This window comes from Folsomia candida, unplaced genomic scaffold, assembly GCF_002217175.1.
Source record: "Folsomia candida strain VU population unplaced genomic scaffold, ASM221717v1 Fcan01_Sc010, whole genome shotgun sequence".
Classification (NCBI taxonomy): Eukaryota; Metazoa; Arthropoda; class Collembola; order Entomobryomorpha; family Isotomidae; genus Folsomia; species Folsomia candida.
The window spans coordinates 868116-887905 of NW_019091202.1; the positions used below are offsets into that span (position 1 = coordinate 868116).

General features: G+C 35.8%; 2 protein-coding genes and 1 non-coding gene across 3 annotated transcripts; 2 read left to right on the forward strand and 1 right to left on the reverse strand.

The window, feature by feature from the left end:
• Positions 1-975: 975 nt before the first annotated feature.
• On the forward strand, positions 976-7889 carry LOC110854573 (zinc finger protein 37). Its single transcript, XM_022103030.2, has 8 exons — positions 976-1321; positions 1613-1736; positions 1927-2104; positions 2435-2527; positions 2589-2981; positions 3695-4015; positions 5135-5251; positions 5906-7889. Exons 1-8 carry the CDS (start codon positions 1095-1097, stop codon positions 6943-6945), a joined length of 2493 nt encoding a protein of 830 aa, XP_021958722.1. The 5' UTR covers positions 976-1094; the 3' UTR covers positions 6946-7889.
• A 262-nt stretch (positions 7890-8151) lies between these two features.
• On the reverse strand, positions 8152-8223 carry Trnae-cuc. The gene has a single exon. It is a non-coding gene; the product is annotated as a tRNA-Glu (tRNA).
• A 7285-nt stretch (positions 8224-15508) lies between these two features.
• On the forward strand, positions 15509-19362 carry LOC118436889. Its single transcript, XM_035855545.1, has 4 exons — positions 15509-16345; positions 16971-17296; positions 18035-18325; positions 18827-19362. Exons 1-4 carry the CDS (start codon positions 15958-15960, stop codon positions 19301-19303), a joined length of 1482 nt encoding a protein of 493 aa, XP_035711438.1. The 5' UTR covers positions 15509-15957; the 3' UTR covers positions 19304-19362.
• The last annotated feature ends 428 nt before the right edge of the window (positions 19363-19790 follow it).

Consider the following 19790-nt stretch of genomic DNA (forward strand, 5'->3'; position numbering starts at 1 on the left):
TATTTTTAAAAGTGCATGAATATAAGATTAGGGTGGGACGCAAAAATTCACAAAATGGGAGATACACATTTTTGGTCAAGCCTTAAATAATGCTGCCTTATTTTGTATTTTGTCTCAATTTTAATTTCCATTTCGCAAATGGAGACTTAAAGTCTAAAAAGAGTGGAAATTTTGCAATTTTTACAATACAAAAACAATATGTAACAATGTGTCTGTGTGTGAATGTGTCTCAACTTGACTGAACTTGAGTTTGATGGAGACACGAAAGGCCAAATTTTATATCCCGGAAACTTTCGAGTAATACAATTTCTTGGGTTATTTATAAATAAGGACACTTCCTAAATTTATTTTGTGATTGAATATATTTAAAATCGATGCGATTTTAAATAAAAAGATGCTGTAAAATTTTCATGAAACATTTTCATGAAAAAAATATAAATTATGAATCCAGGCAACGTTCACGTAGTAAAATATACTTATAAAACTAGGACAATAAACCTTATCGAACTGCTTATCTTACCATCTCATATTTAAAAAGAGTTTAAAAGTTAACAAAACTTCTTTAAACCTGTAATCTGACATTAAAAATCATACAAGTCGCTCATTCTTTCATGGAAATCATACCCCTCCTTCGAACCTGATGCGGTCAGAAATTCATAAAAATACATTTCCAAACTTTTACATTATCGCAAACTCATCTTAAATAAAAAGGGTGAAAAATTTTTTAAAAATCCTTAATTTATTAAGAAAACTGTGTAAACGTCTCACATTAAATATGAAAATCAGACATTTTCATGAAAATCATGTACATCATTCGAACCTGATGCTGTCAGAAATTTATAAAAACAAAGTTTCCGAAATTTCCGTCATGCTTACAAATTCATAGGAACGCTACCCAACTGCGGAACAAAGGGATGAACACGGGCTGAACAAAGGCTAACTTCACGCCATCCAGCGTGCACAGCCCCCATCTCTGAAAAGCCTGTTTCACTTTACTCCTCTCCTCCACCGCCCTTCACTTCACTTTATTTTGTCCAGTCAAAAATAAAAATAAAAACAAAGTAATAAGTTTCTGAAAAAAAAAAGTTTCCGACATGACGACCACCACTTCGGGTGAAAAGTGTGTCGTTTGTACGGCGCCGGTCAGCGAGAATAATCGCGGCGCAGGGGAGGACACGATTGGGGACGAGATTAACTTATTTTTCTTGACGGATCTCCTCCCCCCACAATTTTTGGTACATTTGGGGGCTCGAAAGGGGGATATTGCAAGACAAAAAGAGGCCGGGGGGTTGACCAAGTTGCTGGAAAGTTTGGTGAAAAGGTGAGGAAATATTGTTTTGGAAGATTATTTTGGAAAAAGTTGAGGGCTTTTAGGAATTCTGAAGGTTTGCGAAGTTTTGTACATTCTTAATTTCAAATTTGTTAATTTGTGTACGCTTTTAACTACAAATTTAGTAATTTGTGTGCATTTGTAATTAAAAAGTTGGCAATTTGTGTCAAAGGTTGATGCTAAAGATTTGCGTAATTTTATGAAACTAAATTTTATGAATGTTATGATTTTTTATGAAATTTTGACGTTGTGAATTTTAAAATTTGTATTTTGTCCCCCCAGCCAAGCCTCGCCATCGACCTGGGTCTCATTTTGCGACGACTGCGCCGCCCTGATCGTCGCCGCGAGACAGCTTCGCCTCCAGATTGACCTCTGTCAAGTACAATTAGATGGACACCGAAAACGGGTACGTATTTAAGGACGAAAATCACCCTGAGCTTTGTAAACTGTGTAAAACTTAAGGATTTTACAGCGTTATGAATGCCGTAAAATCCATAATTTTACAAAGTTCGGTGAATAATTTTCTAATTAATTAAATGTCAAATCCAATGTATATTTTAATCATCATTATTCTAATTAACTAATTATGTAATTAGGTGTTGGCCCTCGTGGAAGGCACGTGGGAAGAGAGCAGCACTGCGGCCACCGATGCCGCCCCCGACGCCGCGGCCGAGGGCGATCCTCCAATATTCGACCGTGTCCGCGCCGCCGTCATCCGTTCGACAAAGGCCAGCGACGAGAAAAGTACAAGAAATGATGATGACGAAGGTCCAGGTGAGTTAATTAGTTAATTATTACTTAACTAATAAATTTGTTTGGTTTTTTTAAAATTAATTCTTTAAAATAAGGTTTTCAAATTTTGCAAATTTTAATTTACGCTGTGTAACTTTCACACACACAGTTCATAAAAATTTAGAGAGAAAAACCACAAGCAAAAATTCAATTACTACATTTTAGTCGAATTTAAGTCCTAGTCGAATTTTATTCCTGCAAAGTCTTCCAATTTTATGAAAATTATAAAGATTTTAATTACATAAATGATTTATGTAAATTATGATTTATGATAAATCATAATTTATATTTATAATTATTCCCATATTTCAGGCCACATCAAAGCCGAAGCCGAATCTGACGCAGAAATAAGTTTCGATGACGATTTAGACCTTGAAGATCCCCCACCGTCGCAACGGCCAAAAAGTAATCGCTAATTAATTCTTAATTAATTAATTAAATTAAACAATTTTTTTTACATCTATAGAAAGAGGCCGGAAACCCAAAGCAGAACGGGCGCCACGTGCCAAGCGCGTGTCCTCCTCGACGACGACGCCGTCATCCTCCACGCCGAAGAAGAGATGTGTCAGAAAACCGATAAAATCCCTGCTGGACAACGTTTCCGGGGAACAACAAACCGAGGCGGACGCGGATGCCGAGTTGGCGGACGAACTTCTGGACGAAATCGGGGGTGACGATGAGGGTGACGAGGGTGGTGGCGAGAAGAAGACGGAGGAGGTCACCATGATCCGGACCCATTCGGGGAGACGGGTGACGAAACCGGACTACAAAAAGTTGCTGGGGGAGGACAGCGAGGAAGAAGAAGAGGGGGAACCCTTCCTCACCGTGAAGGATGAGAGGGAACTCCTCGAAGTGGAATGTTAGTCGGGTTTTTGAAAATTTTGGATATGGGTTTTTGACAAATTTTTTGTAAACTTTGTAACTTTTTTTGTAACTTTTTAAACGGCAAAGTTTGTTAACCTAGTTTAAATATTTTGCTAGTAATTTTAAAGGCATTTATTTGTAACCTTTATAGTTTTTGGTGAAATTCGAAGTTGGCGACTTTTTAAAGGGATTTTTGTAAAACTTTAACTTTATAAATATTTTAGGAGCAATTTCACGCCATTTTTTAAACTCTGTCATGTTCTGATAAAATTTTACGTGTACATGACTTTTTTTATGTACATGGATTTTGGTAGTTCTTACGTACGGTTTAGTAGTGTTCACGTCAGTTTTAGTAAACTTTAATTTTTTTTATAAATTAAATGTGACTTCTTTAAATGTTTTTTTAACTTTAAAGATTTCCGATTGAACTTCGAAAAGTGTGGTAGTTTAAAAAAACTTGTAATTTATTAGTTTCGTATTTTTTAAATTTGTTTATGTATTTATTTATCACCAATTTTTGATTTTTTATGGGTTCAAATTTATCAAAGTTTCCACAAAGTTGCAAATTTACATAAATTTACGAAGCTTAAAAAAATTTAAACGTGCAAATATCAATATTTGCAAACTTTATATTTACCAAGTTACAAAAATTTACAAAAATATGTACAAAGTTCCCAAAAATTTATAAAAGTACACATGTTTTTCCAGATTCCGAGTCTGAAGAGTCCGAAGACTTCGTAACGGAAGCTGACCAACTCTCCGACATTGAAGAAAGCAGCGCCACGTCCGACACGGAGGACGAAGATGACGACGCGTCCAACGATGACGAAGGCGCTACGAAAGATGACGACGACGATCTCCCGCTCTCCGCGAGATTAAAGAAGCGCCGAAAATCCGCGCCCGTCGCGGTCCGAATTTCCTGTTCGCATCCCACGTGTCGCAGAACGTTCAAAACGGAGCAACAAAGAGATACACATTTCGAAAAAAGTCATGGACCTGGATCTGAAGAGAAGGAAAAGGCACAAAAAAGTGGGCAAAATTTCGCGAATATCCAATTTTTTAAAAACGATTTTGTTACAAAAGACTTTGCTTGTGTCGCTTGCTAAAATTTAGCACACTTAATTTGCTAGCGATTTTTGTAAAAGTAGGTATTTAAACGTGTAACTTGCAAATTAGAGCTGTATGTCGACGAGCTGTGGGCATGTCGACGGAATCTAAAAGTTGCAAATTTTACTGTTAAGCTAAAATTGCACTTCCGACACGGAGGACGACGCCGGAAATCTGGGTCTTAAAAGGGAAAAAGTGCAAACAAAGTGGGCAAAATTTCGCGAATATCTTTTCAAAATTTTTTAAGAACGAATTTGCTATGCTCTTTTCCAAAATAAGTTTCCTCGTGTAGCTTGCTAAAATTTTGCGGCAATAATTGTGTGAACCTTTTGTTAATCGTGTAAACTACAAATTTAATTTCATAAAGTTTTCTGACATTTGTTAATGAATTTTTTAGTTTTTTGCTGAAATTTTGCGAAAATAATTTTCTACAGATATTGTTAATCTTGTAAATTGCAAATTTAATTTGGCAATTTTGTAGAAATGTTGTCGGAATTGAAACATTGCAAACTTTATTTTGCTAAAATTGTATACCTGGAAATTTCTGTATACTTTGCTGAATGAATTTAATCTAGTGAAGGACAACCTTCTAAATTTTGATATGTGGTTGGCTACAGTTTTGGTAAATGAACCGAACGCTTGCAAATTTGTAAATGCGATTTGCTAAAATATATGCGAAATATTTAATGCAACAAATAAAACCTTGCTAATTCCTTTCTGCTATCATTTTTTAAGTTGATAAGGCTAATATCTTGCTAAAATGTATGCAAATTACGTAATCCCTTGCGAAACAAAACCTTGCCAATTTCACATTTACCCCATGCCAAAAGTTGTGCAAATTATTATTGGGAGCATAAAGCTTGCGATTTTATTTTTATTTTGCTAAACCTTTATGAATAATTTAAACTCTTCAAATCTTTCTGTTTCATTTTTGCGAGAAATTTTTAATTTGTATTAAAATTTAATGTTGCAAATCCTAAATTAAGAAATCTACTCCACGATGAACGAAAAGTAATAATTTTGCAAACTAAAATCTTCCAGGTGGCAAAAAGCGTTACCCTTGCGAACACTGCGATGAACTCTTTATCCGCAAAAAAATCCTCGTGGCGCATTTATTCTCCAAGCATGGAATCGCTCCAAGAAAAAGAGGCACTTACGGTATGCATGCACTTATTACAAAATTTGAATCTTTATTGAACATCCCGAATTCGGAGATTCAAAATTCCATCCGATTTTGCATAAATTATAATCTAAATTTCCCCAAATTCATCCTGGAATTAAAATGGAAATTGAAAACAATAAATAGTTTGAGTCCGTTCCTGGTTAGTTTTCCGGATCGGTTCCACCCCGAATTTTACGGGACCCGAGTCTGACTAAAATCTATCAAATCCGGATATAAAAAATGCCTTCCATCTTAAAAGTACCCCGTTAAAAAATAAGTCAAAACAAAAATTCCCCGATTAAACCAGGAAATCTTAAATTCCTAATCAAAAATTCATCTAATTCCTAAGTTTCCGATTTACAAAATCCTCTAAATAATAAATCCCCGATTCTATAAAATCCTCCAAATCCTACATATAAATATAAATTAAGAAATCGATTAAGAAACTTCTCTAAATCCACAAATTCCCGATTTAACAAAACCCTAAATTCCTAATTTTAAAAATCCTCCAAATAATAATTTTCCACCTTAAAAAAATCTTCCCATTTATTAATTCCCAATTTTAAAAAATCTTCGCATTAAATTCCCGATTTATAAAATCCCACACATTTCCCCCCGAAAAAAAACCTAATCTCTCTTTCTACTTCCAGCCGAAAAACGCCACGTCTGCCCCCTTTGTTCCCAAAAATACCGGAACCCCGCCGAACTCGCCCTCCACCACCGCCGCACCCACACCGGCGAAACCCCCTTCGCCTGCCCCCACTGCACCTCCGCCTTCATCACGACCGTCTCTCGGGAACGCCACATCGAAAAGATGCACTGGACCGAACCCCCCTTAAAGTGCACCTACTGCCCGAAAGCCTTCTTCCGCCACCACCGCCTCACCGCCCACATCGGGACGCACACCAAGCAGAAAAACTACGTGTGCGAAATCTGCGCCCAAGCATTTTCGCAACCCACCTTCCTCAAATACCATCAAACGACGCATCCCGAACTTAACCTTGAAGCTTATCGCTGCACCGCCTGCGACAAAATCTTTTCCAACCCGACCAATCTGAAAAACCATAACAAAACCGTGCACCTAAAACAATTTCGCATTTCCTGTGAGGTTTGCGGCCTCGGTTTCATACAAGAAAGCCACAAACGCATCCATATGCGGGGGCACACGGGGGAAAAACCCTTTTCCTGTGAGTATTGCCTGGCCCGATTTCGGCTCCGGGAACAGTTGACGATTCATGTGAGGAGTCACACGGGAGAAAGGCCGTATGTTTGTGGCACGTGTGGGAAGGATTTTGTGGCGAAAAGGAAATTGGCGAGGCATGAGAAGATTCATAGTAATGAAGGAGGAGCAGGTGGAGGAGGGCCCCCGGTCGTGAAAAATTTGCCGTTTAGGTGCGAATTTTGTGGGAAGGGGTGTGCCGAATTGCCGCATTTGGCGAGTCATAAGCGGTACTGTAAGGTCAGGTTGGGCCATCAGCAGCAGCAGCAGCAACAAGTGCAACAACAAGAAGTGCAACAGCAACAGCAGGTGCAACAACAAGTACAAGGACAGCAACCACCACAGCAGCAACAGCAGATTCCTATTCCCCCTGGGGGTTATGTTGGGGGAGGAGGGGGAGGAGGGAATTTGGGACAGATGGGACATTTAGGAGCGGCGATTGGACACGTGTTGGGGGCAAATATGATGTAGTTGGGGGAGAAGAAGGGGGATTAATTTGAAGCGTTTTTTTTATCAGGAAATATTTTATTGCGAAAATTTTGCGGATTTTTGTGCATTTAGTGAAAAAATGGGACATGTGTTGTGAGGAAATATGATGTAATTGATGGCGATGGGAATATAATTTACGGCGTTTCTTATGCACGTTTTATTTTTTTGGAAAAGCTTTTTTGTGCATTTCGTAATTAATTCTTAAGTTTCCACTTTTTTTATAAATATATATCCTCAATAGTTTTATGATTTTAAAGCAATTATTTTTTTGTTGGAAAGTTTTGGTTGCTGTTAAGCAAATGTTTTGAGGTTTTTTGAACATATATTATGAGATAACTATGTAAATATGTATGTCAGAGATTTGTAACGCAGTTTGCTAAATATTTAGGACGATGTTTTGTATGTATTCGTAAAAAAAACTACGTGTTTCATGTATGCATTTACCCACTTTAAACCCTTGAGGTCTGTAAACTTTTTATAACAATTTTTACGCTGTTTTTGGAAATTTAGAAAATCTAACAAATGTTTTAAAATATTTTGTATAAATAGTCAGTTGAGAAAAGACTTTTTTGCATGGTTTTTACAAGCATAAATAATTTTATCAATTTGCAATGCTAGTTTAATTTTTGAATCGTTTTATGTACCCTGTTTTGGCCGAATTATGGCAAAATTTTAGCATACATAGTTAATGTTTGTATGTCATAGATAATATGTAGAAGAGTTATATTTAAATATTTACATATTTAGTGGCAGCTCCATTTACGCCACGTGTTAAAAATGTGTGTAACTTGGAACAAGTGGTGATCTGAAAATTGTGCATTTTTCGTTACATACTTCAATTTTTTCACTCTTGTTAAAATTAATCGTATTTGTGTACACTAAATAAAATTGACAGGAGTAAATAAATTTTGTAGTTACATAAAATACTTCTTTGCAGTATTTTAGACTCTGCAAATATATTTTGCATGCATGATTAATTGAAGAGAAGAAGCGTTTTTTGCATGAAATAAATAATCATCATTCATCAACCACAATTTATCCACTTTTTTATCTGAAAGAATGACATAATTTACATAAAGACGCATTAATTTTTCTAAAAAGTGGCGACTAAATTAATTCCTACTTTTGCCGTGTATTAAAATAAATATTTCAAAAGTTAGTTATGCTGTAAAAAGTGGCAAAAATTCTTTCCCGTGCCGGGAATCGAACCCGGGCCTTCCCGGTGAGAGCGGGAGATCCTAACCACTAGACCACACGGGACAAGTTGTTGGAAGGACTGCTCGGGAAGCTCACTTCCTTTCGCATGATAAGATTTCACGTGGACAAAGTTTATGCAAATGTCTGGATAGATATGCAAATGAGACGTCAAGCCCGGAGAATGATAACACTCTTAAAAATAATGTTACCCTTTTAAAAAGTGAATACACTATAAATTCTAAATTATGTAAGTAAAATACTAAATCCAGAGTAACGTGAAACTGATAAAGAGTAAAAGTTATTCTGGATTTTGCATAGTTTACTCCTTAAAATTAAATTCAGAGTGTACGTATGCATTTCTCACATGAGTAGCTTTATTTTTAAGAGTGAGTTTGTGTCTTAAAATAGAACACAGTTCTGAATATGTATGTACAAACCTTTTAATACACCAATACATTCCATTCAATGACTCCAATCTTATTCGTATAAAAGTGTATAAATCTGTACATACATACCGTAAAACCTCTATTTATAGCCCTCTTCTAATTATAGCCGGTCTCCAAATATAGCCGGGCCTACAGACCAAGATTTCAAAATTTTAACCGGGTCTCTAATTATAGCCGGGTCCCCAATTATGGCCGGGTCTCTAATTATGACCTGTCTTGTCCTCTGTGTCCCTGTTCATAGTCCATTAAAGAAAAATGTTTCACATTATGCCAATCAACGAATAAGTTGAACTACTAATTTTTTCCTATTAATTTCAGGTTAATAATGGATATAATCATGAAATAAGATTTAAAAAACCTGCTAAACTTCGTTTCAAGATGTAGATTAAAAGTGAATGGGTTACTTATGGCTTATCTTGCTAAATTACAAAACTCAAATTGAGTCAACATGAATTATATTTAATTTTGTAACATCTAAAATTTTTGGAGCAACAAAATTTAGCCGGGTCTCTAATTATAGCCGGTCTCTAATTTTAGCCGGGTCCGTGACCCTCAGTTTTGGATTTTAGCCCCGGCTATAAATAGAGGTTTTACGGTAGTTCTAAATTTTGTGTATGTCCTAGAGATGAGCTGGATATCCATTTTTTGGATAATGCATGGCCCGATCCAGTCCAACTGGATTTGGATGGATTGGATCTGAAATTTTTTGGGCCAAATGGATTTGGACGGATTGGATATCAAAAAATGACGATCCAGCTCACCTCTGGTATGTCCATATATATTTGCGTTTTTGGCTTTGCTTTGGCTGTGTTTTTTTTAAGTATTACATAAGTAGATACATATGTACGGTTGTCCGACAAAAATGGAAAATAAATGTAGTACGGTGTGGTTCGGTGGAAATTTCCAAGAAACGTGTAAAGAATTTGATAACATGCCCACACTCTACATATTTGCAGACATGCATTCTAGATTGCATGTCTGCAAATATGTTCATATATGGTTCATAGATATGAACATTTATGTAAAAAAAAGATAACCCATAAATATATAAATACATACATAGATAAATTTTGAAATAAATAAAAATACTCGTTGCCAATTTTTTTTATTATTTTGTCGCTAAAAATACCTGTACGAGGAGACGATTTTAGTGACATTTTTGTTGAGAATGCAATTTCTTTACCATATCCGATATCAAACTCAACTCTTTTAAAATTTCAATTTTTGCGAAGCCATTCCCTTACTACAGCTTAAATATTTGAAGGTTATCAAAATCTGGTACTGTCCAGTTGGGAGTGTCTCCTCCTTAGTCCTGAACAGGCTTCACTTTTGCAAATTCTATTTCGCGTTTAAAGATTCTGTGCTTACATAAATTTTGCACAAGTTTTGCTTCCAGTTTACTTTGGTTGAAGTTAGTTGGACACGAAACTTTTTAACGTTCAGAGGTATAAACCTCTAAAAAATGATGTAATACTGAATAGTTAAAATCAAATCAAGGGTGTAAAATTAGCTTCTAAATAATTTCTAAATGGTAGCATGTGCCGTTTATAAAATTCTTATAAAACAAGCACCTTCTCATTTTTACGGCAAAGTTAATGGCTCTCAGTGTCAATACCTTGTAAATAATTCGGATTTTCATGAATCATTCTGCACCATTGTTACACTCAAAATAAGGTAGTAATGAATCATTACCAGGCGGAATCACTATGTGTCTCTACCACTTCGGTTACGATTTGTCGTAGAAATGGTAATAATAAGTTCAGGGAAATTCAAATTTAATACATAATGGTATTCACTTCCTTAATATTTGGTAATGAATTTGAATTTCCCTGAAATTATTATTACCATTTCTACGACAAATTGTAACCGACGTGGTAGAGACACATAGTGATTCCGCATGGTAATGATTCATTACTACCTTATTTTGAGTGTAGAGAGTCTTTACAGCTTCGGAGTTTCCCTTGTAAGAGTACTACAAATGGCACATGCTCCTACATATTTATGCATACTCAATCTTGACATGTTTATGTATTCTCAAGGCAATTTATGTGGTTGGAAAATTTTTCTCGTGACTTCCCATGACAAATATTTGCTATGTGATAGCATGAAAGATAACTTAAAAAGTTATTCATACGTAGGCTGATGCATTTGTCCATGAAGAATCAGTCTTTCTAGAGTGTCCCAAGAATCAATTCAACTCATCCTATTGTGTCAACTTTAAAACAAGATCGCTGCTCAGTGACCTCGTTCGGGTTCAGGTGATGGGAAAATTACGATCAATTTCTCACCTTACGGGTAGCGCTTAATTATCGTGAAACTTATGTGAAGCCCTCGCCCTGAGGAGCGATGATGGTTGACAAGTCCTCAAGAATTATATTCTTCTTTTAATGCTCGCAACATAATTGTACCGCAACCCATGCAGATTTACATATCTTACATAGTATACATAGTGTTCAAAACATAAGGAGATATTGTTAATCACGAGTGTTGTGATGCATACTAATTTTTAAGTACGAAACCTACATAAATTGGACACATGTGGAAAACAGAATAAATTTGAAAGTTTGTCAAAAAATATCGCCCGTTCCTACCTACTACTGCCATATATTCTGTCTCAAGCATTCCGCGCGCAAAAAACATCAGTAGCAGTTACGTTAGCCAGTTGTACTATTTTTTATTGAATTCCCCATGCAATTGTCTATCAGAAACCATCTTCCGAAATTTTTTGTGATACAAGGTGCTAAAATGACAGATCGGACAAATCGACGTGTTGCAATTTTTCAGAAACATTTTTGCAAACATAAAAATTCGGCATTTTTCAATAGATCATTAAAAATCGGAACTAATTGCAAGATGGTCGACCATACCATAAAATGATCCACTAACATTGGCAGTGTTGATAACCGAAAACCGAGTTGAAGGGAACGGTCAAAAAGGTCACAAAAAATCACGAAGGCGCACAAAACCTGAACTCGGCTGAATTCACGCCGGATCCTAAGAAAAATGTCCCTACAAATGAACGGTCCAAGTAAAACTACGTCCCAGGCCCCTAAACTCGACCTTGGACTTATGTTTTTAAGATGTGAAAAGAAACACTTGCTAACTTCACGCCAAGTAAAAATAGGACCCTTGAAAGCCGCGCACTGATCATGCGGTACGCGCTTCAAAATGGAAATAAGAATTTTTCAAAGATAAGTAAACTTTCACAATAGAGGTCATATAAAATTAGCAAAAGCACTTTGTCCACACCCCACCAGTCCATATTATTCATAAAATTTTTTAAAATATTAGTCGGACCCACCATCCAGATTCTGTGATTTTTTTATTCGGCGTAGATTGGATTTGGTCAAAAAAGTGAATTGTCTTCCTCTGGGGGTGAAATTTCTTGTCAAAAAGTATTTTTTGAAGTTATCGAGCGAATGGAAGAACCACTGGACCACACTCTATTAAAAAATAGCTGCTAAGTATTCGAGCAGGGCTCAGGACCTGCTGATAAGGCCAAAATAGTAAAAATGGGGTAAAATTCCAAAATTTCTTACTCCATTTCGGATCAAGAATAAAATGCACTGTCGCCGAACCTCAACCTTCTGGAATACGATATGTGGTCCAAACTGAAGCTAGATACATGTGCTAAACACCACACAAGTTTGGAATCCGAGAAAAAATCTGTCGCTTAGAAATGAGACTAATATTCCTTGGAATGAGTGCGTACCGCGAGTGAGATGTGGATATCTAGACTTTGGGCTATTGTAGCTTCGAAAGGAGGAAATTTTGGAAAGTGCCCGGTATATTTTGTAGGGAATTTAATAGGCTTTCTCATGATATCGTTCGTTTTTTAAAATTCACTAAACTGAGTCCGCTACATTAATTTGTTTAGTGGTCAAAACTTATGGCAGTAGTAGGTACATACATACATACATAATTTACAAGATTTCGACAACCCATGGGAATTTTCCAGGCATTACCCGAATATTTGTGAATTTTTTTTGCAATATTTATAAGGCGGTTCGGACAAAGTGAAACATGCATTTTTAGAAAAATTTAATTAATTTAAAACGTAAAATGTTGACCAATCTTATGCTATCCTGCTTCAAAAGTCAGATAGGACTCTGTCGATTTTTGGGGTTTAATTGTTACAAGTTTTCCAAAAAAGATAAAACTTTTGTGGAGTCGATCCATCCCAAAGGATCTCCATGGAAAACAGTTCTTTTCGCTATTGTGACATCGTTCGGGTTCTTTGTTGGGCTAAACGGATTATATGTGACCTACCGGCTTTCTGCGACACAAGTTACGCCAAATAATTTCGGAATTGCCTCACTTGTACTGATTGCGATGACCTCGGTCGCCTTATTGGCAGATGTGTCAATTAATCTGATCGCGTGGAGAAAAAGTATGGAAATGTTGGGTTGCGCACAAAGTTTTGTTCCATCAGTCATGTTCAAAATTTTTCTTAATTCGTCAAAAACATTTGTATTTTGTAGATTTTTGGAATTGTATTTTTCGCAAATGAGCAAATATATATGTATGTACGTATGTAAATTCCGCAAAATATGTATGTAATATGTGCTTAAAAATACTGAAAATATGCACATGAAAATGTTTTTCAACTTAAATGTTCTCCTATGTTTATAAAATATAATTTTGAGGCAACATTAATTTCTAATTTCGAAATTTCTAGCCTGATTAAAATTTTTCTCACTGCATTTCATACTCTTCGATTTGGACCCATTTTCGTCAGCTTATGAAAAGAAGTAAAAGTATGGTTATTAAAACAATAATTTTGTGAGACAGAACTTTGCGGGCACGTTGGCATTCATATTTATGTACACGTTAAAAATTATTACAATATTATTAAATTTTCAGACTTCCAAGTAACCAATTTGCTAAATATGATGTACAACTTGGAAAAATTGGACAAACCATCCTCCCAGAAATGGAGTGACCTCACAATAATTGGCGTCATGTACATGTGCCAAATAGCAAGTCCAATCTATTCCAGAGCTCGTCATGTTGTTAGGACTATTCACAAGAACAGGTGGAAATATTTACACTACGTCAGAAAAGATATTGCAAAATCTAAGAAAAAGGAAGCCCAACAAAGCAACATTTTTCAAAGGTAGGAAATCTGGAAATTAAGGTGCTAAGATCCCTGCCCAGACTTAAAGTGAAATTCGGACAAAATTTCTTGGAAATGGCGGCATGCATAAATGTCTTGGATTTTTGTGTTAATCGAACCGTAAGCTTGCTGCCGATGAATTAAATTTGAGCTGAACTGCCTAAATCAATTTTGTTCATAGTGATTAGCATTAAAGAAATAAAAATATGGTTGTAACGTAAAATGTAGTTACAACAATTGTTTTCTGATTTCATGGTTTCTTTTCACTACTTACATATTTACTATCTGTAGATAGTAATAAAAAGAAACTGTAGTTTTATTCAATCTAACTACATAGGTATACTAATTTAGGTGGGTGGAGTGTTCAGATATGCCACAAATCACAATATGAAAATATTGCACACTATATCGGTATGAAGCAATATTCAAAAATTTCCGTAATATTGTATTACATACGTTCTAAAAAATAGTGTTAATAAGCTGCAAAATAAACTGAAAAGTTGTCCCTGCAAAAAATATATGTAGGTACATACTTATGTACCTATACATATTTGCATTAGCTAAACACATTAGCTAAAAAATAAGAATTATAGCATTTTTAATACATAGGTATATACTTACATACATTTTACTAAAATATCAATAACGCTTAACCTAAATAATTTCTAATAATTTATGAATCGAATACACTATTAAACATCCAATCAAATTTGCCCTCATCGTTCCAAAATATTAAGTAAACTTTAATCGGCAATTTAACCCAGTTTATTTATATAAATAAACAATTCCTAAAATATGGGGCACAACATTTATATGTATTTACGTATGTATCTACATTCTTCCACGATAACTTTGTAGCTGTATGTATATGGAGTTTACTACATAAAATATGTATGCACATATGACATGGAATTTAATTTAGGTTAGGAGAATACTTTATAAATATATAAATATATAGGCCAGTCACTCAACTCTGACACAATTTACACAATCCTTTGTAACATTGTAAAATTCATAAATTCCGTAAACACACATATCTTTGTATGCAAACTTTGTATGCAAAGAAATGTTTACAAATATTTCTCAGGAAAATTAGCTCACAAATTAGTGTAAAATTTGTGTAAAGGGCGTCATTTTATTTTGGAAACTTGTTATACAAGATGCGTACGTAGATTTTACGAAGTTTAAGTAACTGCTTGAATTGGCTGTCCATGTTTTTGAAATTGCGAGAATTATTGAATAAAACAAACTGGATTGTGTATGTAGATATGTATGTTTGTTCGTTTGGAAATAGGGAATTGTGTCATGTGCAGATATTTTAAGAATAAATATTTCAATATTGATTTTAATTTTACTTTCCCCAGTATGTATTTATTTATTACATTGCGACCCAGTCATTTATAAACGAATTACTAATTTAACGACAATTTCATGATGTGACCAGGGTTTGGAAAATTATATCTATAACGATGCGAGGTTTGTAGGTGATTGCTGTTTTGTCGGGTTTTGTGTGATTATGAGGCAAAATGAAACAAATTGTGGATTCTGCATAAAATTTAGAACATTTTCATGCATACACGCTAAATAAATGTTACTAAAGATTGAGGAAAATTTGTGATGACACAGTTGTTGTGTAAAATTTACTTAACTGAAAGTTATGATTTATCCAATGTTGCAGAATTTTCGCTCAAATTGAAGTAAATTTAACCTCCGTTTGGCAATTTTATACAGCGAGTTGTTTCATCTCAACTTTTATTCAATGTAATTAAAATGTTTCTTTTTGCCAGAAAAACTATCCCACAAATTTCGTTTCCAAAGAATTTTTAAACCAAGAAAATTGGGTTCAAAATTTTATTTTTCTTTCGATAATTTTAGCTTAACGTCCCACAAGGATTATTTATGAATTTGGAGTTATTTTCATGAGCTAACCTACGTATGTATACATTTCTGAATTTGACCTGCTGCAAAAAAACAAACATGTTTCCACAAAACGTTTGCTTGCATTTTTGGAAACCCATTTCCCCCAAAGAGCAATAATATATAACTATTAATATCATGGCCAGCATTAATTGCTCGAAACCCTGGCCACCTCTTTTATAATGAATGTTTAAAACGGGGTAAAATCAATATGAACGAACCATCTCCATGACAATTTTAGTGGAAAAGTCACCACACAAATTTCTCCTCCTCGACTAAACAACAAGTCAACTTTATTTCCGTCTCATCCTCTTTTCCATGGAGTACACGATTTTAGCGACATCCTGCCCCCCAGGGGACGAGTGGGAGGTCCCCGTCCCTGCCACCTTCTGCCCAAAATTATCTCACCAGGCGACAAATCGCGACAACAAGCCGGCCACCCTGCTCCTGGATCCGGACGATTTTACGAATTTGGAAAAATTCGAGGAAACTTTGAAAACCTGTGGAAACCTGGTTTCCGTCCAGATCGGGGGAAAATTGAGTGAACAAGGCAGCTCCCGATTCGGGTGGGATCACTATGCCAAAATTCTGCAGCTGGTGACCCAGTATTGCGGGGGGAGGTTGGAATGTTTCTGTCTCGCGGTTAATAGGACGAGTGAAGTTTCGCAGGTCGAGGGAAAGCTCAAGAGGAGGATGGAGAGTGAAAGTGAGTAAGATTTGGGACGTGGTAAAATATTGAGGCACGCGAAACTTTGTAACTGTGTAAACCTCGAAATAGTTTACTGGTGAAAACCGTAGAATTTGGGACTCAATTTCTGTAAAAATCAGGTCTATTTTCACAAAAAATCAATAGGAAACATTACATATATATTTGTCGCGTAAATAGATAATCAAAAGTTACCACACTACAAAACTGTATGTAATACATCTCTACGCACATATTTAATGTTCACACAGTCATTGGAAACTCATAAAATCCGTGCATTTTTTAAAATAATTTTACAAACTTTACGAAATAAAGAGACGTCATGATCTGAGGATGTGCTTAGGTATATAGAAATTTGTAACCTACAATAACTCATCCTAAAGATATTTTGCCAAATTTTATCAAAGTTTGCAGAATTTACGTGGTTTGCGATGTTGTTAAGTCCTGCGTGAATTGTCTTATTCATTAATACGTAGATATCTTAATACAACCAGTCTCATAAATAGTGGTAAACACGTTGAATATTTATAAGAAATGCATAATAAAATTTAAACGGCTACAAAGCCTCGCGTGAATGAAGTATCAGCAAAAACACTTGAAAAATAATACTTTTAAATTTTTTTAGAGCGAGAATATCACCCCCATTCTCAAATTTGGGACGATTTTGTGACCGCCGTGGCGCCCACGCTGCGTCACATTTCTCTCCCCACGACCTCTTTCCCGTATCACATTCCGCGCTTCGCCTTCGAACGCCTCATCCTCGAAGCGCCCAACTTGGATCAAATCGCGCTCGCAGCGGAACCTCCGAAATGGTCGTCGCTGTACTTGAATCGCGCCGAGCTGGGGGGATACCACGCGATCCGGAGGAAGGACCCGTTCACGTGTCTCATCTCGGTGCAGATCGGCTACGTCGACTTGGCGGACGGATGGATGTTCAACGAACTGAGACACGTGCGTGAAATTACATATTTGGGTCACGTGTCGCATAACATTTTTATGTCCACTCTTAAAAATAATGTTACCATTTTGAAGCGTAAATACAGTCTAAATTTAGGAAACTGTACAAAATCCAGAGCAAAACTTTACTCTGGGCATAACTTACTTAATATAGAATTCAAAGAGAATTTACGGTTCAAAGGGGCAGTATTTTTAAGAGTGTGAGTATTTACAAGAGTTGCGCTACATACATAAGTGTGGCACTTTTAAAACATTTTAAATCCTGGCGAAAATTGGATCAGAAAATCCTTTCATTGTATTCTTGGTTTGAACAAACTTTGAATTTTTCACAGAAACAAAATTGATTTGGATAAGATGAATTCTCGGTTTGCTAAAATATTAAACATGAAATAGGGACATACATATTTGGATTTAAGATTTCTAAACAGAAATTGGGGACTAATTTCTGATGCATCCATATTTTTAAAAAAATTCAAATATAATATAACAAATTTTTCGTGAGAAAAGATCTGCAAAAATTTACTGCAAGAAATTACTGTTGTTTTGTATGCAGAAAATTGGTACCTATTTTTACATTGTAGCATATTTAGTGCACAAAATATGGAAAATTTGCAAGAAATCCATTACAAAATTTCGGGTTAACTTATCCCTATTTTTGAAGTTTGATACGAAATTTTGGAAAAACACGATTTATATGTAAATATGTACCTATCTTGCTAATTCCACTTTTAGTTTGTCCATTTGCGAAATTTGCATCTGTACTTTGACCAGCTGCCCGTGGGGGAGGGGACGTTGGACCTGACCGGATTCGACAAGCTGGTCTCCCTCGCCATCACGCCGCACGAGCTGGGCGTCATCTTCGACACGTGGAAAACCCTGGAGAGGAATGAGACCCCGGTCGACCTCGAGTTCCCGGAGGCTTGCAAAATTACAAAGTTGGACCTGCGCGGCCTAATTATGAAGGATTCTTTCTGGACTGGATTACACGAGAGGGTTCCCACCCTGATGAAATTTACTTATTGCGTAAACCTCATAAAAATAAGATTATTTATCGTTTTATTAACGTTTAGGTATATACATTTACATACATATGGGAGCTTTGTAAATTTTGCAAAGACCACAAAGCGAAGTCATGCATACATAATACATAAAAGTTTGTGGAAGTTCTTATTTTAAAAAATTACACACTTTACAAAGATTTTACAACTTTTGTAGTTTTTTATAACAGAAATTTTCCTACACGACTTACCTATAATTTTTTTTAAAGTCAGTAATATTTTCCTTGACTTCTACACTTTACGAATATTAGAGTGAACTGTGATGCATATTCATATTAATTTGGTAAAATTATAAAGTTTACAAGGTACATACATATTTATGCAGCTCCTATCAAATATTTCACTCACATTTTATTAAATAACTTTATTGATATTGCATTTCTCATTTACAAAAACTTTTACCCACTCTTTTTTTTACAAAGTTTACCCAACTTTGCGTTAAACCAGTACCTCATCAAATTTTCAGGTGGCCCACGCCCCGATCAGCTTGATCGATCCGAAATCCTTCACTCGACTCGATTCTCTCCAATTTCTATCGCTCAATGTTCCCATAAATTATTGGAACGACGACGTCATGACGCTCCTCTGGCATACCGGCGGCCCCTTTCGCCTCCACCTCGCCAACGTGCAAGACTCCGATGTCGCCGTGGTCGACGAACTCGTCAACCTCCGAATTTTGGGAAGTTTCCAAAACTTGGAGTGGATCGCGCACAAACGCGACAGAATTTGGATTGAGGTCGAATTTGCGAATTATCAGCAGGAAGATATCCACGCGGAAGAAAGAGCTACAGTTTCGCAACAAAGCAAGAACTTCAAAATCGATTGGAAAAACGTTCATGCCGAAATCAACGCCGCGAATGAGGCGGAAGATGACGAATATGGCGAAAAGAAGGAACCACTACCGGCAAAATGGGTGTTGAAGGCGGTCTATAAATGCGATTAATGTCAAAATTTGTGTCAAAATTTAAAGAAAAGATGAAATAAATTTAGGTTAGATTTGGATTGATGTGTTTTTTTCGTTCTTTTGGAGCCACAAAATGTTTGTCTTATTGAGTACGAAATTTATGGACAGCCCCTACCGCAATCTGCACGTATTTATGTGTGCATAATTAATACATAGGTATTAATTCGATGATAAATATTCCACACGTGCTCAAACGAAGTTAAATATTATGCATGCAAACACGCTTATGCAAATTTTTAAATATATTTATTCCTAATAATTCGATCATTTAACCGGCAATACTTAACATTATGCAACCTTTGTAATGATAATGCATATGTGACATTACCATTCCAAAGGTCAAGGGATTCAACTACATAGATTTAGTTTCATATGCAGAGTGTTATATGTATGTATCAACTCGCCTCTCATGGTTAACCAAACACATGTAGGTGAAGTTTCAAGATCAGGCCCCATACCTCTGGTA

What these genes read in the sequence shown, in the direction of transcription:
- LOC110854573 (XM_022103030.2), top strand. Translation starts at nt 1,095, where the DNA reads ATGACGACCACCACTTCGGGTGAAAAGTGTGTCGTTTGTACGGCGCCG. An exon ending in CTGGAAAGTTTGGTGAAAAG is followed by an intron (nt 1,322 to 1,612) that starts GTGAGGAAATAT and finishes TTGTCCCCCCAG; the next exon opens with CCAAGCCTCGCCATCGACCT. An exon ending in TAGATGGACACCGAAAACGG is followed by an intron (nt 1,737 to 1,926) that starts GTACGTATTTAA and finishes TTATGTAATTAG; the next exon opens with GTGTTGGCCCTCGTGGAAGG.
- LOC118436889 (XM_035855545.1), top strand. Translation starts at nt 15,958, where the DNA reads ATGGAGTACACGATTTTAGCGACATCCTGCCCCCCAGGGGACGAGTGG. An exon ending in TGTTCAACGAACTGAGACAC is followed by an intron (nt 17,297 to 18,034) that starts GTGCGTGAAATT and finishes TTCCACTTTTAG; the next exon opens with TTTGTCCATTTGCGAAATTT. An exon ending in TGATGAAATTTACTTATTGC is followed by an intron (nt 18,326 to 18,826) that starts GTAAACCTCATA and finishes TCAAATTTTCAG; the next exon opens with GTGGCCCACGCCCCGATCAG.